This window comes from Pseudophryne corroboree, chromosome 2 (assembly GCF_028390025.1).
Source record: "Pseudophryne corroboree isolate aPseCor3 chromosome 2, aPseCor3.hap2, whole genome shotgun sequence".
NCBI lineage: Eukaryota > Metazoa > Chordata > Amphibia > Anura > Myobatrachidae > Pseudophryne > Pseudophryne corroboree.
Genome location: NC_086445.1, coordinates 670,103,314 through 670,129,040, shown reverse-complemented (window position 1 = coordinate 670,129,040; position 25,727 = coordinate 670,103,314). Strand labels below are relative to the sequence as shown.

General features: G+C 46.4%; 1 protein-coding gene across 1 annotated transcript in view; it reads left to right on the top strand.

The window, feature by feature from the left end:
• CCND3 (cyclin D3) overlaps positions 1 to 25,727 on the top strand; it is a 160,269-nt gene that overhangs the window by 94,361 nt on the left and 40,181 nt on the right. The window contains exons 3-4 of the mRNA XM_063955082.1: positions 16,667 to 16,826; positions 16,921 to 17,057. Coding sequence (XP_063811152.1) covers positions 16,667 to 16,826; positions 16,921 to 17,057 — 297 coding nt within the window. The remainder of the gene's footprint in view (positions 1 to 16,666; positions 16,827 to 16,920; positions 17,058 to 25,727) is intronic.

The window sequence follows — 25,727 nt, the reverse complement described above, 5'->3', positions numbered from 1 at the left end:
TGGCAGACAGAACTGTCCTACAAGAGGCAGTCCAGAAGTTGGTGGAGGCACAGGTCATTGTGCCAGTTCCTCCTCATTTGCAAACCACAAGTTACTATTTGAACCTTTTCGTGGTACCGAAACCGGATGGTTCGGTCAGGCCCATTCTGAACCTAAAATCACTGAACTCCTTTCTAAAGGAGTTAAAGTTCAAAATGGAGTCTCTCCGGCCGGTGATATCAGGTTTGGAAGAGGGGGAATTCCTGGTATCCCTGGATATCAATGATGCGTACCTCCACATTCCGATTTGGCTGCCGCATTACTGGACTCATTTCCAGTTCCAGGCCCTGCCATTCAGCCTCTCAACAGCACTGAGGTGATGGCAGAGATGATGGTTCTCCTCCGCAAACAAGGGGTGAACATCATTCCATATCTGGACGATCTGCTGATAAAGGTATTGTCCAAGGAGAAGCTGTTGCAGTCCATTGTTCTCACAACCCACCTACTCAGACTCCACGATTGGATTCTGAACCTTCCAAAATCACATTTGGAACCAACCCAGAGGTTGTCTTTTCTGGGGATGATCCTCGACACAGAAGTGCAGAGGGTGTTTCTCCCACAGGAAAAGGCGGGGGTGATACAAACAATGGTCCGGGATGTCCTGAAGCCAGCCCGGGTGTCGGTTCATCAATGCATTCGCCTTTTGAGAAAGATGGTGGCCTCTTACGAGGCTCTCCAGTACGGGAGGTTCCATGCTCGGGCCTTCCAACTGGATCTCCTGGACAAGTGGTCAGGATCTCATCTCCACATGCACCAGAGAATTCCTCTGTCGCCGAAGGCCAGGATTTCACTCCTCTGGTGGTTCTAATTGCCTCACCTTCTGGAGGGCCGCAGGTTCGGGATTCAGGACTGTGTCCTTCTAACCATGGATGCGAGCCTCCGGGGCTGGGGCGCAGTCACTCGGGGAATCCTTCCAAGGAAGGTGGTCAAGTCTGGAGGCCGGCGTGCCGATCAACCTCCTGGAACTAAGAGCTGTCTACAACGGTCTTCTTCAGGCGGCCCATCTTCTAAGAAATTGGGCCATTCAAGTACAGTCGGACAATGTAACGACGGTACATAAACCGACAGGGCGGAACGAAGAGCAGAGCTGCAATGGCAGAGGTAACAAGAATCATCCTCTGGGCAGAAAGACACAGTTTGGCGCTCTCATCAATCTTCATTCCGGGAGTGGACAACTGGGAAGCAGACTTCCTCAGCAGACATGATCTCCATCCAGGGGAGTGGGGTATCCATCCGGAGGTGTTCAAGGAAATAACAGACCTTTGGGTGTTACCCCAAATAGACATGATGGCCTCTCGTCTCAACAAGAAGCTTTGACGCTATTGTTCCAGGTCGAGGGACCCACAAGCAGTGGCAATGGACGCCCTGGTGTCTCCGTGGGTGTTCCAGTCGGTGTACGTGTTTCCACCACTTCCACTCATTCCAAGAGTTCTAAAGCTCATAAGGAGAACAAGAGTTCAAGCGATCCTCATTGCTCCAGACTGGCCAAGACAGGCTTGGTACGCGGACCTTCTGAATCTCTTGCAATAAGAGCAGATGCCTCTTCCTCTTCAGGTCCCGCCTATCAAGACTTACCGTGGCTACGTTTGACGGCATGGAAGTTGAGCGCGAGATACTGGCTCGGAAGGGCATTCCGAAGAAGGTCATTCCTACCCTAATACAGGCTAGGAAGGGGGTAACGTCTAAACATTACCATCGTATCTGGAGGAAATATGTCTCTTGGTGTGAATCCAAGAAATTTCCTGCGGTGGAGTTTCAACTGGGACGTTTTCTCCTCTTCCTGCAAGCAGATGTGGATATGGGCCTGAGGTTGGGATCTGTGATGGTCCAGATTCCGGCCCTGTCCATTTTCTTCCAGAAACAATTGGCTGCCCTCCCTGAGGTTCAGACCTTTTTGAAGGGAGTTCTGCACATCCAACCTCCCTTTGTACCGCCTACGGCGCCTTGGGACCTTAACGTGGTGTTGCAGTTTCTCCAGTCGGACTGGTTTGAGCCTCTACAGGAGGTTGAGGTCAAATTTCTTACATGGAAGGCTGTCACGTTGTTGGCCTTAGCTTCTGCTAGACGTGTGTCAGAATTGGGGGCTTTGTCCTGTTAAAGCCCCTACTTGATCTTCCACGAAGATAGAGCTGAGCTCAGAACACGTCAGCAGTTTCTTCCGAAGGTTGTGTCGGCATTTTATATCAACCAACCTATTGTGGTGGCTACTGACTCCTCAATTTCATCAAAGTCCTTGGATGTTGTGAGGGCTTTGAAAATCTATGTGAAGAGGACAGCTCGTCACAGGAAATCGGACTCTGTTTGTCCTGTATGATCCCAAGAAAATTGGGTGTCATGCTTCAAAGCAGACTATATCTCGCTGGATTAGGTTCACTATCCAGCATGCTTATTCTACGGTAGGTTTGCCGTGTTCAAAATCTGTTAAAGCCCACTCTACTCATAAGGTGGGGTCTTCCTGGGCGGCTGCCCGGGGTGTCTCGTTGTTACAGCTTTGCCGAGCAGCAACTTGGTCTGTGTCGAACACGTTTGCAAACTTCTGCAAGTTCGATACTTTGGCCTCTGATGATCTGAAGTTCAGTCAATCCGATCTGCAGGAGCCTCCACGCTCTCCCTCCCGGAGCTTTGGTACATCCCCATGGTACTAATGTGGACCCCAGCATCCTCTAGGACGTAAGAGAAAATAGGATTTTGGTTACCCACCGGTAAATCCTTTTCTCGTAGTCCGTAGAGGATGCTGGGCACCCGCCCAGAGCTTCGTTTTCCTGCAACCGCGATCTGGTTCAGTACATCTTTGTTTAGTTATGTACTGCATTGTTACTTGGTAAGTAATGTTTCAGCAGTTGCTGAGTAGTTCAAGCTAGTTAGCTTTAGGTGCCTTGTATGTGTGAGCTGGTGTGAATCTTGCCACTATCTGTGTTAAATCCTTCTCTCGAAGATGTCCGTCTCCTCGGGCACAGTTTCTAGACTGAGTCTGGTAGGAGGGGCATAGAGGGAGGAGCCAGTCCACACTCTCAAACTCTAAAGGTGCCAATGGCTCCTGGTGGACCTGTCTATACCCCCATGGTACCAATGTGGACCTCAGCATCCTCTACGGACTACGAGAAAAGGATTTACCGGTACGTAACCAAAATCCTATTTTTAATTACCTACCGGTAAATCCTTTTTTTAGTCCATAAGGGATATTGGGCACCCACCTCAGTGCGTTGACTTTTCTGCAGGTTCTCGGTTATCTGGTTACCTATTCAGCTGTTGCTGTTATTGTTACCAGCCGTTGCTGGTTGTTACATGTTCGTGGTGTGCTGGTATTAAATGTCACCACTCTTTGTTGTCATATTCCTTCTCTCATATATGTCCTCTCTCCTTCGGGCACTGTTTTACCTATAACTGCCTGTGGGAGGGGGCATAGAAGGGAGTATCCAGCACACCCAGTAAATAAATTTAAAGTGCACTGGCTCCTTTGGACCCCATCTATACCCCATCGTACTAAGTCTCCCGAGTATCCCTTATGGACTACAAGAAAAGGATTTACCGGTAGGTAATTAAAATCCTATTTTCTTTGATGGCGTTGCTCGAGTCATCAATCCTAAGAACAAAAGGATTTTCAAATGCTGTAATTCAAACTATGCTTATGGCACGTAAACCTGCCTCAGCACCTATATATATTATAGAATGTGGCATGTTTACCTGACATGGTACGCTACCAAGCGTTATGATGCAACTATCTTTAAAATCTCAAGAATACTTTACTTCAATGAGGTTTGGACTTAGGCTTACGACTTGCCTCTCTCGAAGTGCCCATTTCTGCATTGTCGTTTTGGTTCCAACGCAGAATTGCCTCACTTGCTGATACGTACGTTCCTTCAGGGTGTCAACCACATACAACTTCCTTATGTCCCTCCAGTAGCTCCATGGGATCTGTCCGTTGTGTTGGACGCTCTTCAAGAGCCCCCCTTTAAAGCCTTTGGAGTCAGCTGATCTCAAATGGTTGACAGCGAAAGTTCCGTTTTTGCTTGCTATTGCATCGGCCAGGAGGGTGACGGATTTAGGAGCCCTCTCCTGTCGGCCCACCTTCCTGATTTTTCATCTAGACAGGGCGGTTCTCTGGACTAGGCCTTGTTAACTTCCTAAAGTGGTTTCTAAATTTCACCTTAATCAGCCTTTGTCTCACCAGACTTATCAGCAAAAGAACATTCTTTGGCTCTACATCTCTGTGTAGACCGTTCTAGCTCCATCAGACGGATTGATGCTCTGTTCATTCTTTTTGGATTTCACAAGCGTGATTGGCCTGCTAATAAGCAGACGCTGCCCAAATGGATTCAAGTGGTCTTTGCACAAGATTACATTCACGCTGACCTCCCTGTACCAGCTTCAATATCTGTCCATTCTACTCGGTCTGTTGAACCTTCATGGGCGTCACGCAGTGGTGCGTACGCCGAACAAGTGTGCAAGGTAGCGACGTGGTCTTCAGTTCACATCGCTTCCAATTCAGGACTCTATCTTTTGGGATCCACTGGACAAGAAGCTTGACATTTGTTTCCAGTCTGTCTTTGGTTTTAGGATGGGTATCCACCTTTGGTTGGCCACAGGGGGCGGCTGTTGGGCCATGGAGATTTGGGCCGACACTGTCATTGCTATAATCCAAAGGAATTTTGCCAACTGTTGCCTACTCCGGTTTAAAGTCCACTGGGTGTAGTAGTGTTCAGAATTCTGAATCCTGGCTTCATGGGTTCCGTACTCTGCCTCAGGGTCCTCCATTCGAGTTTAATAGTGTGGGCTGGCTCCTCCCTCTATGCCCCTCCTACCAGACTCAGTCTAGAAACTGTGCCCGAGGGGACAACATACTTCGAGAGAAGGAATTACACAGATAGTGGCGAGATTCATACCAGCTCACACAAACATACAAATCCGGCCAACATGCCGGAACAACTCAGCAACAGCTGAAACAGTAAATAACGCAGAATTTACCTAGGAACCAGGTAACACTGAACCATAAAAAACAACGCAGGAAAACGAAGTGCTGGGCGGGCGCCCAGCGTCCTCTACGGACTACGAGAAAAGGATTTACCGGTAGGTAACCAAAATCCTATTTTCTCTTACGTCCTAGAGCAGTGATGGCTAACCTTGACACTCCAGCTGTTGTTGAACTACACATCCCAGCATGCCCTGCTACAGTTTTGCTATTTGGCCTTGCTAAAACTGATGCAGGGCATGCTGGGATGAGTAGTTCAACAACAGCTGGAGTGTCAAGGTTAGCCATCACTGTCCTAGAGGATGCTGGGGTCCATATTAGTACCATGGGGATGTACCGAAGCTCCCAGTACAGGAGGGAGAGCACGTAGGCTCCTGCAACACTGCTTGACCAAACTTGAGGTCATCAGAGGCCAAAGTATCGAACTTGTAAAACTTGGCAAATGTGTCCAACCCAGACCAAGTAGCTGCTCGGCAGAGTTGTACCACCGAGACACCCCGGGCAGCCACCCAGGAAGAGCCCACTTTACGAGTAGAGTGGGCCTTTACAGATCTCAGACACTGCAATCCTGCCATGGAATAAGCATGCTGGATAGTGAACCTGATCCAGCGGGAAATCGACTGCTTAGAAGCAGGACATCCAATTTTCTTTGGATCATAGAGGACAAACAGAGAGTCACTTTTCCTATGACAAGCCGTCCTCTTCACGTAAACCTTCAAAGTCCTCACATCCAAAGCCTTTGAAGTAATTGAGGAGTCAGTAGCCACTGGCACCACAATAGGTTGGTTGATGTGGAAAGCCGACACAACCTTAGGTAGGAACTGTGGACGAGTCCTAAGTTCCGCCCTGTCTTCATGGAAGATCAGATAGGGGCTTTTACAAGATAAAGCCCCCAATTCCGACACGCGTCGTGCAGAAGCCAAGGCCAACAAGGTGACCGCCTTCCACGTGAGAAATTTAGATCAGCCTCCTGTAGAGGCTCAAACCAAGCAGATTGCAGGAACTGCAACACCACATGAAGATCCCATGGAGCCGTAGGCGCCACAAAGGGAGGCTGGATGTGCAGAACCCCTTTCAAAAAGGTCTGAACCTCAGGAAGAACAGCCAATTGCTTTTGGAAGAAGATGGACAAAGCAGAGATCTGGACCTTGATGGAGCCCAGTCTCAGTCCCATATCCACCCCTGTTTGCAGGAAAAGGAGAAAACGTCCAAGTTGAAACTCCACCACCGGAAAATTCTTGGCCTCACACCAAGAAACATATTTCTTCCAAATGCTATGGTAATGTTTAGACGTTACCCCCTTCCTGGCCTGTATTAGGGTAGGAATGACCTCACTTGGAATACCTTTCCGAGCTAAGATCTGGCGTTCAACCGTCATGCCGTCAAACGTAGCCACTGTAAGTCTTGATAAGCGAACGGCCCCTGCAGAAGCAGATCCTCCCGAAGAGGTAAAGGCTGTGGATCTTCCAGCAGAAGATCCAGCAGATCCGCGTACCAAGCCCTTCTTGGCCAGTCCGGAGCAATGAGGATTGCCAGAGCCTTTGTTTTTCTTACCAGCTGAAGAACCTTTGGTATCAGAGGAAGTGGAGGGAACACATAGACTGACTTGAACACCCACGGTGTTACCAGTGCGTCCATCGCCACTGCCTGTGGGTCTCTTGACCTGGAACAGTACCTCCGTAGCTTCTTGTTGAGGCGTGAGGCCATCATGTCTGTGTGGGGAACCCCCCACCAACCGGTTACCTCCTCGAACACCTCCTGATGGAGGCCCCACTCCCCTGGATGGAGATCATGTCTGCTTAGGAAGTCTGCTTCCCAGTTGTCTACGCCCGGAATGAAGATTGCCGACTTCGCCACGCGTGCCTTTCTGCCCAGCTGAGGATTTTTGACACCTCTGCCATGGCAGCTCTGCTCTTCGTTCCGCCTTGACAATTTATGTAGGCCACTGTAGTCACATTGTTCGACTGCACCTGAACAGCCTGATGCTGTAGAAGCTGTGCCGCCTGCAGACGGGCGTTGTACACGGCCCTGAGTTCCAGGATGTTTATTGGGAGGAGTGATTCTTGATCCGACCATCGTCCCTGGAAGGTTTCTCCCAGAGCGACTGCTCCCCAACCTCTTAGACTTGCATCTGTGGTTAATAGGATCCAGTCTTGAATGCCGAACCTTCGCCCTTCCAGAAGGTGTGGAAGTTGCAGCCACCAGAGGAGTAAAGTCCTGGCTTTCGGAGACATGCGAATCCTCTTGTGCATATGTAGGTGAGAGCCCGGCAACTGGTCCAAGAGGTCCAGTTGAAAAGGTCGAGCATGAAACCTGCCGTACTGCAGAGCCTCGTAGGCGGCAACCATCTTCCCCAGAAGGCGGATGCATTGATGATCCGATACCCGGGTAGGCTTTAAGACATCCCGGACCATTGTTTGAATCACCAATGCTTTCTCCTCCGGGAGAAATACCCTCTGCACTTCCGTGTCGAGGATCATTTCCAGGAAAGACAGCCTCCTCGTCGGCTCCAGATGAGACTTTGTAAGGTTCAGGATCCAACCGTGCTTCCTGAGCAGCTGTGTCGTGAGCGCGATGGACCGCAACAACCTCTCACTGGACGACGCCTTGATCAGGAGATCGTCCAGATATGGAATTATGTTCACCTCCTGTTTGCGGAGAAGAACCATCATCTCCGCCATTACCTTGGTGAAGATCCTCGGTGCCGTAGAAAGGCCAAACGGCAGCGCCTGGAACTGATAGTGATCGTCCATCATTGCAAATCTGAGATATGCTTGATGCGGCACCCAAATGGGAATGTGGAGGTAAGCATCCTTGATGTCCAGAGACACCAGGAACTCGCCCTCCGTCAGTCCTGAGATGACAGCTCTCAGAGATTCTTGAAATTGAACTCCCTGAGGTAAGGGTTCAAAGACTTTTAAGTTTAGAATAGGCCGTACCGAACCATCCGGTTTTGGTACCACAAAAAGGTTCGAAAAATAACCCTTGTTCTGGGACCGAAACAATGACCTCTGACACCACCAATTTCTTGATGGCCTCCAGAAGAATTGTCCTGTCAAGCCTGACTTGAAGAAACGGTGAGGCGGGGGATCTTGAAACTCCCGTCTGTACCCCCTGGACACTACATCCAAAACCCAGGGGTCCAGACCCAACGACACCCAGACGTGGCTGAACTGCTGGAGTCTTGCCCCCACCTGACCTTCCTCCAGGCCTAGCTGTCCACCGTCATGCGGAGGACTTAGGGGTATCAGAAGCGGGCTTCTGGGTCTGGGAACCTGCGGGAGCAGGTTTCTTTCCCTTGGCACGACCACCTCTGAAGAAGGTGTTCGAAGGCTTATTCTTTCTAGGCCTTGCGGGCCGAAAGGACTGTGACGTGGAAGATGAAAAAGGCTTCTTCGTAGCCGGTGCAGCTGAGGGAAGAAAAGTAGACTTACCCGCGGTAGCCGTGGCAATCCACGCATCCAGCGCCTCCCCAAAGAGAGCCTGACCTTTGTATGGTAGGCCCTCCACACACTTCCTGGATTCTGGGTCCGCAGACCAGTTGCGCAGCCAGAGACCCCTGCGAGCCGAGACAGACATGGAGGAGATCCCCGCAGCCATGGAACCCAGGTCTTTCATGGAATCCACCAGGAATCCTGCAGAATCCTGAATATTACGCAAATATAAATCAACGTCACCTTTGTCCAGCATAGACGACTCCTCCTGTAGAGTGATTGACCACCTGGCAATAGCTTTAGCAATCCAAGCACAGGCTATAGTAGGCCGCAATATATCCCTTGAAGCCGTGTAAATGGATTTCAGTGTAGCATCCACCTTGCGATTTGCCGAGTCCTTTAACGCGGTAGACCCCGGGACCGGTAATACCACCTGTTTGGACAGCCTGGAGACAGAGGCGTCTACGATCTGCGGGGACTCCCATCTCTTTCTATCTTCCTCAGGGAAGGGAAAAGCCACCAAGACCCTCGTGGGAATCTGGAATTTATTTTCCCGAGTTTCCCATGCCTTTTCAAAGATAGCATTTAGTTCTTTGGATGCTGGGAAAGTGAGGGGGGGGCTTCTTATTATCTGTAAAGAAGGCCTCCTCCACCTGTTACGGAGCTGTGTCCGAAATGTGTAAAACATCCCTAACAGCCTCAATCATCAACTGCACCCCCTTAGCACGGGATGCTGTCCCCCTCAATACATCCCCTGTCATCCTGTATAATTGCAAGTGCACGTGAGAATGTACCGCAGGGGACCCCGAGGAGGCAGTATCAGACCATACAACCATAGAGGACTGAAGGACCTGAGTGGCATGCTCAGTCCTAGCAACCCTATCAGAAATCTGAGAAATAGTCCCCCTCAGAGAGACTAACCATTCTGGCTCTCTAGCTGGGATCTGCGCTAAAACAGTGCAATCCTGATTACATGGTATGGAGTCTTCCTGGGAAGACAAATCCTCTGCAGCATATGAAACAGTGTCCCTAGACATGTTTTCACACACCCTCACACACCCCACAAACACACAGGGTATTATGTAGACAGAGTTTCCCCCCCAAGAATGGCAGAGAGACACAGAGATTTGAGCCAACCCACACACAGCGCTATTTGAGTATAGGGAGACCCTAAACCCGCGCTGGCTGTGCCCCTTAATAGGTGATACAGCCTATAATAGAGCCTCCCCCCCTTCTACAACCCTCTGGTACCGTACAGATATCTGGAGAGTGATCGCAATTTCTGCTTGTTAGCAAAAATACTGGGAGCCTCCTGCCGGCTCAGCTTAGCTGCGCCTGCAGGAGACCCGCCCCCTTCTCCCTGATCACGGCGGCTGCGTGTGACATGATCACGCCCACGACGCCCCCGTAATGCTCCGTCTCCTCCCTGGAAACGTAGCGTGGCCCCCCCACCCCTCCCCGCGCGATTTGCGATCCAACCTGAATTAGGCCCTTTATCAAACCTACATCCTCAGAAGATCTGTGGTTAGTTATACAAAATGTTTCAGACAACCTCCCTGCGGAGTTCCTTCAAAACCTGTGCAAGTGTACCCAGAAGAATTGATGCTGTTTTGAAGGCAAAGGGTGGTCCCACCAAATATTGATTTGATTTAGATTTCTCTTTTGTTCATTCACATTGCATTTTGTTAATAAAATTTAGAAAATATTATTGAAAAATAAACTAACACTTCTGATTTCGAATGCATTCTTATATTGCAGCATTTCTTCCACACCTGCCTAAAACTTTTGCACAGATTTTATATATATATATATATATATCTTGAAGAGAGCTGGCACTCACCCTAGATGAATACGGCTCCGGTGCCCTCAGGAATAATGAGTATACAGCGAAAAGAAGCATGCAGCGGCACTCAGAGACTTGATCCCAGTAGATAACGTGCAAAAAGAGGACTTTAATCCATAACAACAAAGTAAGGTGACCAACGTTTCGGGGCGCTAACGTCCCTTTGTCAAGGTGATATCACCTTGACAAAGGGACGTTAGCGCCCCGAAACGTTGGTCACCTTACTTTGTTGTTATGGATTAAAGTCCTCTTTTTGCACGTTATCTACTGGGATCAAGTCTCTGAGTGCCGCTGCATGCTTCTTTTCGCTGTATATATATATATATATATATATATATATAGAAATGGTCTCCACGTGCGGCACTCCTGGGTACAAAGTATACAACTCTTATATCGGCATATAGGGTAACGTTTCAGTGCCCCCTTCTTTTATTATATCGGCACTTTCATCAGACAAACACATACATAATAAAAAATCTTACCTAAATAAGTGCTCCCATCACCAGAACGCCAATCGCCGGACGCCAGACTGTTCGGCGCACCCGGTCTCATCAACAGTGACGTAATTTCCCAGACACGCCTCACACGGACGGGCCGGTCCATAGGTCACCACCCAGTGTACTAAAAAATGATATACAGTACATAATGCAAGTCTTGAGCTGCACACAATTTACAAGTCTCCCTGTTTTACAAGTTATAAGACATTCTATTAGATTTAATAATGATTAAAAGATATATACTTTTAAACTGGAGACATAACAGCAGTTTAGCCATACATAAGGCTATGGAAGAAGCTGGAGATGTAATACCATAAAACAAGCCCTTATAGGATCACATATATCTAATAAAATGTAAGGCTTATAGAAACCAATTCAAGCCCAGGTGTTCATTTAACCCCTTAGGGCTAAGTGTGTCTAATCTGAATATCCACTCAGACTCACGCTAAAGTAATTTGAGTGATCTATTGCCCCCCCCGGATCATTGGGGGTATATGATCAATCATACGGTATCTTAAGGTGCTTAAAGGATGTCTTGCCATAAAGAAATGACGGGCCACGGGCTGTTCACTGCCCCCTTTGTTAATGGCTGCCTTAATAGCACTACGGTGCGCAGCCATACGTTCTTTAAAGGCTCTTTCCGTTTTGCCTATATATGATTTTCCACAAGGGCAGATGATTTGATAAATAGTGAATTTAGAATTACATGTCAGAGCATGTCGGATCTTATACTTTTTGCCTGACCCAGGATGGTAAAATGTATCACCTGCAATTAAGAATTGACAGGTTGTACAGGCACACCTCATACATCCCATTTTTCTTTTAAGAAAGGTTTCTCTGACAGTAGTTTCTGATCTAATATCTGTCCGCACCAATATATCCCTCAGATTCCTACTTCTAGTGTAACAACTCATGAGTCTGGTGTCATTAAGCTTCAAATCACTATCCGATTGGATCATGGGCCACAAGTTTTTTGAGACTTTATTGATACTGGCACTATGTTGATTATATTCTTGTACCCAAGGGATCATTTTGAACTCCTTTTTGTTTTTGCATTGCCTAATTAATGTATCTCTATCAAGTTTAAGGGCCTTTTCTTTTGCTACCAATAATTGTTGCAGATTGTATCCTCTTCGAAGGAATCTGCCAATCATAGTGTCCATTTGTTCTTCCGCTCTAATCGGGTCAGATGTGATCCGACGGATACGGAGCAACTGAGAAAATGGCAACCCACGTTTAAGCGGTGTGGGGTGGAAACTCCTACCATGAAGTAAGTTATTCCTATCGGTCAATTTCGAGTACAGTGAGGTAGAAATCTTACCCCCTTGTTTCTCGATCATGACATCTAGGTAATGGATCTCTTTTTTTACTAATAGTGTATGTAAGTTTAACAAGGTGTTCACGCTCATTATGCTGGTCAATCAAAGATACCAATGACTCCTTCGACCCCTTCCAAAAAATCAGTAGGTCGTCTATATATCTGGTATAAAACAATATGTTATTTGCCACCTCTGGTCTAGAGAACAAGATATCGTTTTCTACCTGGAACATATATATGTTGGCGTACGATGGGGCCACACTGGCCCCCATCGCACAGCCAACACATTGCAGGTAATACTGCCCATCAAACATAAAAAAATTTCGGGTTAAGATAAGATTCAACAATTCCAACAAAAAACCCAGTTCAGGGCCCTTGTACAAAACATTATTAGTAAGGAAACGCCTAACCGCATTGAGGCCCTCCTCATGAGGGATGATAGTATACAGGCTACATACATCGATACTACATAGCCACACATCATCATCTATATCCCCTAGATCTTTAAGTTTGCCAAGCAACGTAGTGGTATCCAACAAATAATTAGGGTGCGCCTGGATACAGGGCTGCAGCAACGTATCAATGTATACAGACACAGGTTGGAACAGGGACTGGACAGCCGCTATGATGGGGCGTCCAGGAGGATCCTCCATGGACTTATGAATTTTCGGTGTGGTATACATAATAGGTACCCTGGGATGTGCAGGTACTAACGCCGCACTCAGTTTGGCTGTTATAATACCACTGTCCAGTGCCTGTTTCAATATATCAGAGAGCTCCAATTTAAACACATTAGTGGGGTCTCTATCCAACAATCTATATGTGTCTCTATCGCCAAGTAATCGTTTGACACCCTCTATGTATTTGTCCCGATCTTGTATGACAAGGGCTCCCCCTTTATCAGCTGGTCTAAATACGAGGGTCTCATTTTTGGATAGTTCCTGTAGAGCTTGATGTTCTTCATAACGTAGATTATGTCGTATAGATAGTGGGTTTTGTATCTGCTCATCTACCTCGCTGCCAAGCATCCTCATAAACGTTTTTATAGTGGGGTTACCAGACAACGGATCAAATGTGGACTTCGGTTGTAATTTCCGCAGTTCATTTGGAATATCATCACCTTCCTGTTGTTGGGCAATATTTTTGCCAAAGTACTCTTTAATTTTAAGTTGTCGAAGAGTACTTTGGCAAAAATATTGCCCAACAACAGGAAGGTGATGATATTCCAAATGAACTGCGGAAATTACAACCGAAGTCCACATTTGATCCGTTGTCTGGTAACCCCACTATAAAAACGTTTATGAGGATGCTTGGCAACGAGGTAGATGAGCAGATACAAAACCCACTATCTATACGACATAATCTACGTTATGAAGAACATCAAGCTCTACAGGAACTATCCAAAAATGAGACCCTCGTATTTAGACCAGCTGATAAAGGGGGAGCCCTTGTCATACAAGATCGGGACAAATACATAGAGGGTGTCAAACGATTACTTGGCGATAGAGACACATATAGATTGTTGGATAGAGACCCCACTAATGTGTTTAAATTGGAGCTCTCTGATATATTGAAACAGGCACTGGACAGTGGTATTATAACAGCCAAACTGAGTGCGGCGTTAGTACCTGCACATCCCAGGGTACCTATTATGTATACCACACCGAAAATTCATAAGTCCATGGAGGATCCTCCTGGACGCCCCATCATAGCGGCTGTCCAGTCCCTGTTCCAACCTGTGTCTGTATACATTGATACGTTGCTGCAGCCCTGTATCCAGGCGCACCCTAATTATTTGTTGGATACCACTACGTTGCTTGGCAAACTTAAAGATCTAGGGGATATAGATGATGATGTGTGGCTATGTAGTATCGATGTATGTAGCCTGTATACTATCATCCCTCATGAGGAGGGCCTCAATGCGGTTAGGCGTTTCCTTACTAATAATGTTTTGTACAAGGGCCCTGAACTGGGTTTTTTGTTGGAATTGTTGAATCTTATCTTAACCCGAATTTTTTTTATGTTTGATGGGCAGTATTACCTGCAATGTGTTGGCTGTGCGATGGGGGCCAGTGTGGCCCCATCGTACGCCAACATATATATGTTCCAGGTAGAAAACGATATCTTGTTCTCTAGACCAGAGGTGGCAAATAACATATTGTTTTATACCAGATATATAGACGACCTACTGATTTTTTGGAAGGGGTCGAAGGAGTCATTGGTATCTTTGATTGACCAGCATAATGAGCGTGAACACCTTGTTAAACTTACATACACTATTAGTAAAAAAGAGATCCATTACCTAGATGTCATGATCGAGAAACAAGGGGGTAAGATTTCTACCTCACTGTACTCGAAATTGACCGATAGGAATAACTTACTTCATGGTAGGAGTTTCCACCCCACACCGCTTAAACGTGGGTTGCCATTTTCTCAGTTGCTCCGTATCCGTCGGATCACATCTGACCCGATTAGAGCGGAAGAACAAATGGACACTATGATTGGCAGATTCCTTCGAAGAGGATACAATCTGCAACAATTATTGGTAGCAAAAGAAAAGGCCCTTAAACTTGATAGAGATACATTAATTAGGCAATGCAAAAACAAAAAGGAGTTCAAAATGATCCCTTGGGTACAAGAATATAATCAACATAGTGCCAGTATCAATAAAGTCTCAAAAAACTTGTGGCCCATGATCCAATCGGATAGTGATTTGAAGCTTAATGACACCAGACTCATGAGTTGTTACACTAGAAGTAGGAATCTGAGGGATATATTGGTGCGGACAGATATTAGATCAGAAACTACTGTCAGAGAAACCTTTCTTAAAAGAAAAATGGGATGTATGAGGTGTGCCTGTACAACCTGTCAATTCTTAATTGCAGGTGATACATTTTACCATCCTGGGTCAGGCAAAAAGTATAAGATCCGACATGCTCTGACATGTAATTCTAAATTCACTATTTATCAAATCATCTGCCCTTGTGGAAAATCATATATAGGCAAAACGGAAAGAGCCTTTAAAGAACGTATGGCTGCGCACCGTAGTGCTATTAAGGCAGCCATTAACAAAGGGGGCAGTGAACAGCCCGTGGCCCGTCATTTCTTTATGGCAAGACATCCTTTAAGCACCTTAAGATACCGTATGATTGATCATATACCCCCAATGATCCGGGGGGGGCAATAGATCACTCAAATTACTTCAGCGTGAGTCTGAGTGGATATTCAGATTAGACACACTTAGCCCTAAGGGGTTAAATGAACACCTGGGCTTGAATTGGTTTCTATAAGCCTTACATTTTATTAGATATATGTGATCCTATAAGGGCTTGTTTTATGGTATTACAATCTCCAGCTTCTTCCATAGCCTTATGTATGGCTAAACTGCTGTTATGTCTCCAGTTTAAAAGTATATATCTTTTAATCATTATTAAATCTAATAGAATGTCTTATAACTTGTAAAACAGGGAGACTTGTAAATTGTGTGCAGCTCAAGACTTGCATTATGTACTGTATATCATTTTTTAGTACACTGGGTGGTGACCTATGGACCGGCCCGTCCGTGTGAGGCGTGTCTGGGAAATTACGTCACTGTTGATGAGACCGGGTGCGCCGAACAGTCTGGCGTCCGGCGATTGGCGTTCTGGTGATGGGAGCACTTATTTAGGTAAGATTTTTTATTATGTATGTGTTTGTCTGATGAAAGTGCCGATATAATAAAAGAAGGGGGCACTGAAACGTTACCCTATATGCCGATATAAGAGTTGTATACTTTGTACCCAGGAGTGCCGCACGTGGAGACCATTTCTATTGCAAGAGGTGTGGGGGCACCCGGGCCGGTAATATTTGCACATGGAGAGCCGGACCACCTGTGGAGATATATATATATATATATATATATATATATAAATAATGATGTTGGACAGGCACTCCAGAGATTAAATTCCTGGGCCTAGGTCCCTTTGCAGTAAGAATGTAATACATATAATATAATCACATTAGACAGATAGATAGGTAGATAGATAAAATCCTTTGTGGTCCGCACTCAGGCCACAGAGAGAAATTTGCTTGGGTAGCTACCCATACAGGGGCTGTTAGGCTCCATAGCACATAAAACACAAATGGAGGGTGCACTCACCTGGCTTAAACACAGAACTGGCGATTTATTCAGGCAAGGTTATATCAAGTCTTATCGACATTTGTGTTGACAAAGGTCCGTCTGCACCACAGCACTTATGGCATTTCTAATCAATGCTGGTTGGTCCATGAACATAAAGAAATAAAGCAAATAACACTCTTGCGTGCTGTGTGCTGCAGTAGCATTTCCATAGTGGTCAATGATTCTAGTTTCAATTGACAGATAAGTACTAAATGTTTACAAATGATTGTAACTCATATTTGAAAACCTGATCATTTGCTTTTAGGTAGACAAATAGTAGTCCATTTTTAAAATATACAAAATTTGATTACTACCCCCCTTCCCTTCAGCTCATGGCAACCGTGCCTGTGAGTCTTGGTGTATTAGTGGAAAGCTGAGAACATATAACATTTTATTCTTTGCATCAGGAATGGGAAATCTTCATTGTTGGTCACCTGCACTGGAACTTGGCAGTAATAATATCACATGACTTCCTTGACCAGATTTTGGAACGAATACCATTGTCCACTGAGCAGCGTGCCTTACTCCGGAGATATTCTCAGACGTATGTCACACTTTGCTCAGTCGGTATGTGCCTACCACCATCATCTTGGAGACTTGTAAGCAATCTTCATTCTGAACCCATTGTAACAAATGTTGTCCTTGCTATCTTGCCACACAGATTGTAATGTCTCAGTTTATGCTCCTTCCATGATCACTGCAGCCTGTGTAACAAAAGCATTGTTCAGTTTGGGTCTGCTTCCACACCCTGGAGAGGAGATGATTACATTCCTGGCAGCACTGATTGATGCAGCTACAGTGAGTAACATAAATTGAATTTAACTAGTTGGATGTATGAACTTTAATTAAAAAAATAATGCATTAGTATTACAGACTGATTTCACTGTACAACCTGATCCTTAAGCTAGGTACATACTATACAATTATTGGGCCGATTTGCCAATAATTACAACACCCAAAGTTATTGTATAGTGTGTATGAGCGATCGTGTCAGCGTTTTGCCGATAATTCTGGAAAATCTCACCCACACACATAATGGATTTTCGGGTCTATCATCCCAAACCAAAAATATCTGCCACAAACTCCAGATATTGAGCAGTGTGTGTGTGCGTTCTCAATAATCTGCTCATATTTCCTAGGTTTTCCTCTCACTATATCATCCTACTTGTGGGCGGACATATACAAATGCAGTGTGATGTGGTGGAAAATTGTTAACTTAAAAGATAAAATCTTTTATTGTGTAGCTCAGATATTGGTGCCTACAATTTTCCCGAAAATTTGTCCGATTGTCGGGCTGAAGAAGAAAAAATCTGACTGTGTGTACCTAGCTTATCACTCGTTAATAATCTTAAATGGTGCTCCAACCAATCAGCTCCTGTCATCTTTCAAACACGACAGGAGCTGCTTGGTTGGAGCACCATTTAAGATTAGTAATGAGTGAGGAAAGGAATATAATTTATTAACCACTTTACTGGCATGGTCAGATCACATGCGACCGCGCCTCCCCACTTTTTCTCCCAGTTTTTGACAAGGAAATCCGTTCTGCAGATGTGCATAATATAATATTTCATTATATTAGATAAAAAAACAACAATTGCATGAATGGTTTTGAAGGGAAAAAACAAGATTTATGGTAAGAACTTACCGTTGTTAACTCTCTTTCTGCGAGGTACACTGGGTTCCACAAGGATTCACATCGGGATGTAGAGTAGGATCTTGATCCGCAGCACCAACAGGCTCAAAGCTTTTGACTGTTCCGAAGATGCTCAGCGCCACCTCCTCTATAACCCCGCCTCCATGCACAGGGAGCTCAGTTTCGTTAAGCAGCCCAATGCAGTAGCAGGTACCAGAGACGACAACCGCTTGTAGCCAAGTACACCACACACTCACCGCCGGAGAGGGCGTCAGTGGCTATGCCAATACCAACCCAAAGAAGCTAAGTGCGTCAGGATGGGCGCCTTGTGGAGCCCAGTGTACCTCGCAGAAAGAGATTTAACAACGGTAAGTTCTTACCATAAATCTCGTTTTCTGCTGCGGGGTACACTGGGCTCCACAAGGATTCACATCGGGGATGTCCTAAAGCAGATCCTTATGGGAGGGGACGCACTGTAGCGGGCACAAGAACCCGGTGTCCAAAGGAAGCACCCTGGGAAGCGGCGGTATCGAAGGCATAGAACATTATAAACGTGTTCACTGAGGACCACGTAGCCGCCTTGCACAATTGTTCAAGGGTCGCACCACGGTGGGCAGCCCAAGAAGGTCCAACCGACCGAGTAGAATGGGCCTTAATGGTAGCAGGAGCTGGACGACCAGCCTGTACATAAGCATGTGCAATCACCATTCTAATCCATCTGGCCAGAGTCTGCTTGGAGGCAGGCCAGCCACGTTTGTGAAAACCAAACAATACAAAAAGAATCAGATTTCCTTACGGAGGAAGTTCTCTTCACATAAATACGGAAAGCCCGTACCACATCCAAAGACCGTTCTTTGGGAGACGACTCAGGAGAATTAAAGGCCGGAACCACAATCTCCAAGGTGGAAAGAAGACACCACCTTAGGCAAATAACCTGGCCGCATTCTAAGAACCGCCCGGTCACGGTGAAAAATCAAACAGGGAGACTTGCAGGATAATGCACCCAAGTCCGAGACCCTTCTAGCTGAAGCAGTAGCCAGCAAGAATAGGACCTTAAGGGAAAGCCACTTAAGGTCAGCAGAGGCAAGAGGCTCAAACAGAGACCCTTGCAAGGCCTCCAAAACCACCGACAAGTCCCAATGGGCCACAGGCGGCACATAAGGAGGCTGAATCCTCAATACACCCTGAGTGAATGTATGGACATCAGGCAGGGTGGCAATCTTTCTCTGAAACCAAACCGACAAGGCAGAGATGTGAACCTTGAGGGAGGCCAGACGCAGGCCTAAGTCCAGGCCCTGTTGTAGTAAGGCCAATAGTTTGGCTGTACTAAACTTGAAAACATCATGATTGTGATATGCACACCAAGTAAAGTAAGCATTCCAGACCCTATGGTAAATCCGAGCAGAAGCCGGCTTGCGGGCCTTCAACATAGTTTGAACGACCGCCTCAGAAAAACCCTTGGCCCTCAGGACGGAAGCTTCAAGAGCCATGCCGTCAAAGCCAGACAGGCCAACACAAGGGCCCTGAATGAGGAGGTCTGGTCGTTGTGGAAGTAGAAGGGGACGATCCCACGAGAGACCCAGTAGGTCGGAGAACCAGTGCTGTCTGGGCCACGCCGGAGTGACCAGAAGCAGGTTTCCTCCTTCTTGCTTGAACTTCCGTATTACTCTGGGCAGGAGTGACAGGATGGAACACATACGTTAGCTGAAAATTACATGGAATTGCCAGAGCGTCCACGAACGCAGCTTGATGATCCCTTGTCCTTGACCGGAACCTTGTGATTATGTCGAGACGTCATCAGATCCACATCTGGAAGGCCCCACGTGTCCACGAGAAGTTGAAACACCTCCGGATGGAGGCTCCACTCTCCTGCGTGTACGTCCTGATGACTGAGATAGTCCGCTTCCCAGTTCAGGACGCCCGGAATGAACACTGCGGATATTGCCGGTAGATGGCATTCTGCCCACTGAAGAATCCGTGATACTTCCCTCATTGTCATGTGGCTTTGAGTGCCGCCCTGATGATTTATGTACGCCACCGTGGTGGCGTTGTCCGACTGTACTTGAACAGGTCTGTTCTGTATAAGATGCTGGGCCATTGTCAACGCATTGAACACTGCCCACAATTCCAGAATATTGATCGGGAGCAGAGACTCCTCCTTGGTCCACCGGCCCTGAAGAGAGTGTTGTTCCAACACCGCGCCCCAACCTCTCAGACTGGCATCCATCGTCAGAAGAACCCAGTTGGATATCCAGAAGGGACGTCCCCTGCTCAATCGTTTGTCCAGCAGCCACCAGCTCATTGACAGGCGGACCTCCGGAGACATTGAGATCATGTGAGATCTTATCCGGTGAGGCAGGCTGTCCCACTTGGTCAGAATTAACTTCTGCAGAGGGCGAGAGTGGAACTGAGCAAACTCCACCATGTCGAAAGCCGACACCATGAGACCCAGCACTTGCATTGCCGAATGTATCAACACTTGCGGACGAGATAGGAAGCATTGAATCCTGTCCTGAAGCATCAGGACTTTCTCCTGAGACAGGTACAACCGTTGGTTGTGAGTGTCCAATAACGCTCCCAGATGTAACATGCTCCGAGCAGGAACCAGGGAGGATTTCTTCCAGTTGATTAGCCACCTGTGGGCTTTCATGCACTGGACCGTCAGATCGAGATGACGCAGGAGAAGTTCTGGGGAATTTGCCAGGATCAACAAATCGTCCAAGTATGGTAGGAGCCTGATCCCTTGACGGCGGAGTGTAGCCGTCATGACCGCCATTATTTTGGTGAAAACTTTGGGAGCCATTGTCAAACCAAAGGGTAACGCAGGTACTGTTGATGAGATACCGCAGTAAGAATATGTAGATAGGCATCCTGTATGTCCAGGGAGACCATATAGTCCCCAGGCTCCATGGCCAGAACAATAGAGCGCAGAGTTTCCATACGAAACTTTGAGACCCGCACATGCTATTTCAAGGACTTCAGATTGAGAATGGGCCGCGAGGACCCGTTCGGTTTCGGGACTAGAAACAGCGATGAATAGTACCCCTTGAATAGTACCCCTTGCCTCTCTGAGCCAGAGGCACCTGCGGTCAGGAGGGAATGTAACAGCGAGTGCAACGTGTTTGCTTTTGCCGGATCCAAAGGCACATCTGTCAGGCAAAACCACTGCGGAGGACGATTCTTGAAGGGTATGGCGTAACCTCAAGCAACGACTTCCCTCACCCAGGCATCTGAAGTGGTCTTTAACCATTCCTGGGCAAAACCTTGAAGTTGGCCCTCCACCTTGGGATCCCCAGGCTCGCTTCGGACTGGGCTTGGCAAGTCTGGAAGCAGGAGCTTGCTTTGTGTACGACTGACCTTTAGCTTTCCTGGAGGACGAAAGGGCCGAGGGAAAGTACTTTTAGCTTTCTGTGTTGAAGGAGCCGTACTAGGCAAGCTGTTTTAGCAGTAGACAGATCAGTCACAATCTTATTGAAGTCTTCTCCAAAGAGAATATCTCCCTTGAAAGGAAGCACCTCCAGAGTTTTCTTGGAATTCATATCCACCGACCAGGATCTCAACCAAAGGATACGTCTGGCCAAGACGGACGTAGTAGCAGCCTTGGCTGCGAGCACCCCGGCATCGGATGACGCCTACTTAAGGTACAGAGAAGCCGTGGCAATAAACAAGAGACATTGTCAAGCATGCTCAGATGCATTGGAAGGCAATTCCGCCTCCAATTTCTGAGCCCACGCCTCAACAGCTTCAGCAGCCCAAGTCGCTGCAATTGTTGGATTATGCACAGCCCCCGTCAGGGTATAAATCGTTTTTAAACAGCCCTCCACACGACAATCCGTCGGTTCCTTCAGAGATATGACGGTAGTTAGTGGCAGAGCAGAGGAAACCACTATACGCACCACATGAGAATCTATAGGCGGACGGGTTTCCCAATTTCTACATACCTCCGCAGAGAGAGGATAGCGAGCCAACAGTCTCTTATTCTGTGTGAATTTTGTCCTCGGATTTTCCCAGGATTCCTGACATATGTCAACCAGGTGTTCAGAATGGGATAAAACTTGTTTAACCACCTTCTCACGTTTAAACCTATCCGGTTTCTTGGAGACAGTCAGGATCATCAGACACCTGAAGAATGTGCCGTATTGCCTCAATCAAATCCGGGACATCCACCAATGACTTCCCTTCCCCATAAGAAACATCTGTGTCTGTGGGGTCACTATATACACCGTCCTCGTCAGAGTACGTGTCTGGAATAGCAGTGGATTGGGAGGAGGTAATGGCCCGCTTAGAAGACGACTTAGTCTTAAGCGGGCGAGAGTGACACTTAGATTTAGTCATAGATCGGTTCAAATGCTGTAACTGAGTGGAAAGCTGATCCGCCCATGGCGGGTTCACAGCAGGGACCATAAACTGTTGCAGTGGCACAGGTGGTCCCACAATTTAGTCACAAGCGTGTTTAACAATGTGGAAAATGTAGCCCAAGGTGGGTCTTGTGATGCCCCAGGTGCTACCGACCCACTGGTGGGTAAGGAACCCCCTGAACCTGAACTCTCAGCTGCCATATTATCCTCAGTTATGTCCACGGCCTCACTACCACGCAGTGTGGGAGAAGCCCCAGCGTCGTTGCCACGTGTATCAGACATAACTATGTGCACAATATCGGGCAACCTGGTACAAAGTGTAGCAGCACTATACCTAGTAAGAACTCTCAGAAAGGGGAGTTCAAGAGATATAGTTTATATGGTGACTATAAATCACAAGTAAAAATACACAATCAGTATATCTTGTGATACAATCCTATATTAAACACAGAAAAACCTGAAACACTTGGCCCCCTCAGGTATAGCAATATAGTAATAGCCCACTGAATGAAATACCCTGCAATACGGCAACCACGCAGCAGCTACATGCACTCACACGTATATAGGCCCTCATTCCGAGTTGTTCGCTCGCTAGCTGTTTTTAGCAGCAGTGCAAACGCTAAGTGCGAACGAAAGGGTCGCAGCGCTGCTACCAAAAAAGATTGTACAGTTTCTGAGTAGCTCGAAACTTACTCCTTCAGACTGTTTAGTTCCTGTTTTGACGTCACAAACACGCACTGTGTTCGGCCAGCCACTCCCCCGTTTCTCCAGCCACTCCTGCGTTTTTATCTGGCACGCCTGCGTTTTTCAGCACACTCCCTGAAAACGCTGTTACCACCCAGAAACACCCACTTCCTGTCAATCACTCAACGATCAGCAGTGCGACTGAAAAGCGTCGCTAGACCTTGTGTAAAACTACGTTGGCTTTTGTGAAAGTGCGACGTGCATGCGCAGTGCGCACCATACGCATGCGCAGAAATGCCAATTTTTAGCCTGATCGCTGCGCTGCGAACAACGGCAGCTAGCGATCAACTCGGAATGACCCCCATAGGGCCTAATTCTGAGTTGATCGCAGCAGCAATTTTGTTAGCAGTTGGGCAAAACCATGTGCACTGCAGGAGGGGCAGATATAACGTGCAGGGAGAGTTAGATTTGGGTGGGGTGTGTTCAAACTGAAATCTAAATTGCAGTGTAAAAATAAAGCAGCCAGTATTTACCCTGCACAGAAACAAAATATGGGGAAAGGAAAGACAAAAGATTCCTTTTTGGGAGCACTCTTCAATGTAAATTCATACAAGATAAGGTCAGAATATGAGTCTGAAATAAGCAATGTAATGGTGAATCATCTAAAACATAACATTTATTCTGTTTATATTTTAAAATAAAGACCTTATGGTCAAAATTTAAGAGTCTTGATCTTCTCCATTGATATGAATTCAAGACAAAAAGAAAGGTGAAGTACAGAAATTAATTGTGGGAGTGTGCAACAATTGCTGTTCAACCAGTGTTTCAGATAGAAATAAAAGTGATCATCTTGGTGATGCCCACAGTACCCAGTATTCCTATGTGGTCTCCCATCCAAGTATTGACCAGTTCTATCCTATCAGCTTCCGAGATTTAAAAGATCGGGCTGATTTTGGGATAATATAACCGTGGACAGTGATAAAGATGATATCAGAAGGAAGAGAGAACCCACTTCTGCTGTCTGTACTCTGCCTGTTACACATCAGGGAGTTATTAATCCCCAGGCTTTTCCAGATGAGAGAGTGTTGGAAAGGAGAACCACAACCATAAAGTAGAAGATAGTCCACTGAGAATTCTGATCTATGTATATACTATTCAGGCGCTGGTCAGGCAGATCTATTCAGTTGTCGCCATCTGGCGTTCTCCCGACTCCCCACAGAGTTTCCACACGCCAAAGTGACGCGGCCGCCCGGTCCGGAAGGGGCGTAGCCGCAACGACGTCACCTGGTGACGTCTGTCCCGACGTACGTTTCACCGTTGAGCTTGTTCACAGGAGCCTCAATCCCGCAAGCCCAGCCGTGAAATAAAAAGAGACACCCAATCGTAGAGGTTAAATTTAGATGACATGTTAATCATCCAATCAAATAGATCCCTGAGTATTATGTGGTCAGTACTGTTATTACGGGGAAGTCTTCAACAGTCCTCAGTACTATTGAAATGATTGATACATTTCCAGTATATTAAATTCAGTCCATTCTGAAATAAATCTGATGTAATACATTTTTTTATATTTATTTATATTTCAATAGATGTTGCTAGGATGATGACTGCTGCAGGCAATGATATGATTAAATCAAATTCCATATTGGTTAGTGATATTCCAAAGTCCCTGATTACAGCAAAAGAAAAAGGGGTTCCACGCGAGTTGATCAGTGAGTGAGCAGGGGAAAATTTATGTATACAGGAAAAACGAGTTTATGGTAAGAACTTACCTTTGTTAAAACTCTTTCTGCGGTACAATGGGGTCCACAAGGATTGGACAATGGGGTGTAGAATAGGATTTTTTTTTAAACATTACATTTTTATTGAAGAGTTTACACACAGAAATGGGGAACAGAAAAAAGAGGTAAGGGAAACACAGGGGAAGTCCGGAATGGTTACCATATGCAAAATACAAACAGAGCACAGTCGGATGAATATACAATTGGCTACATTAGGCGTTCAGATACATGAGAAGGAGAAAGCACTGAGAAAAGACATGGAAGAAGAAAAAAAAAACCAATAAGGACTAAAATACATTAAACTAGAAAATACCTGATAGCACAACATTCTTGTAAAGGTCAATCTAGGTGGTGTAAAGCACAGACATCTCAATTGGGGAGCTATAAACGGTTAGCCTACCTTCTCTACTCCTATAGTCGGACCATCCTAACCATTTCAGGTGGATAGAGTTAGCCGAGGAAGAGTATTTAGCCTCCGCTGTTTCGAAAATGAAATGTTTGTGAATCTTATTTTGAATAAACGCTAAGGTAGGAATATTCTCAGACTTCCACAATTGTGCTATAGCAGCTTTAGTGGCTATCAAGATGTGTCCCAAGACGTAGCGATCACCTGCGGAGAGGCGATCAACGTATAAATGGAATAGCGCTAGAGCTGGGTCCAGGGGGATGTTGAGCCCTAACACTATGCTAGCCATATGTAAAACCTCTCTCCAAAGTGGTTGTATATGAGGGCATGCCCAGAAGATATGAAAGATATCCCCCGTAGAGCCGCATTTATATCAACATGATTTAGATTGTGAAGGCCAGATCCTGTGTTGTTTTGCAGGGGTAAAGTAGGCCCTCTGTATAAGCTTGTAGAACATTTCGGAGTGGTTAACACATTTGGAGACTTTAAAACAAGATCTAAATATACTGTCCCAATCTGCATCAACAATGGACCTATTCAAATCTCTTTCCCATAAAGTCTGAGCTTTTAATTTTGTCTGTGGGCCATTAGTCAATTGAAATTGGT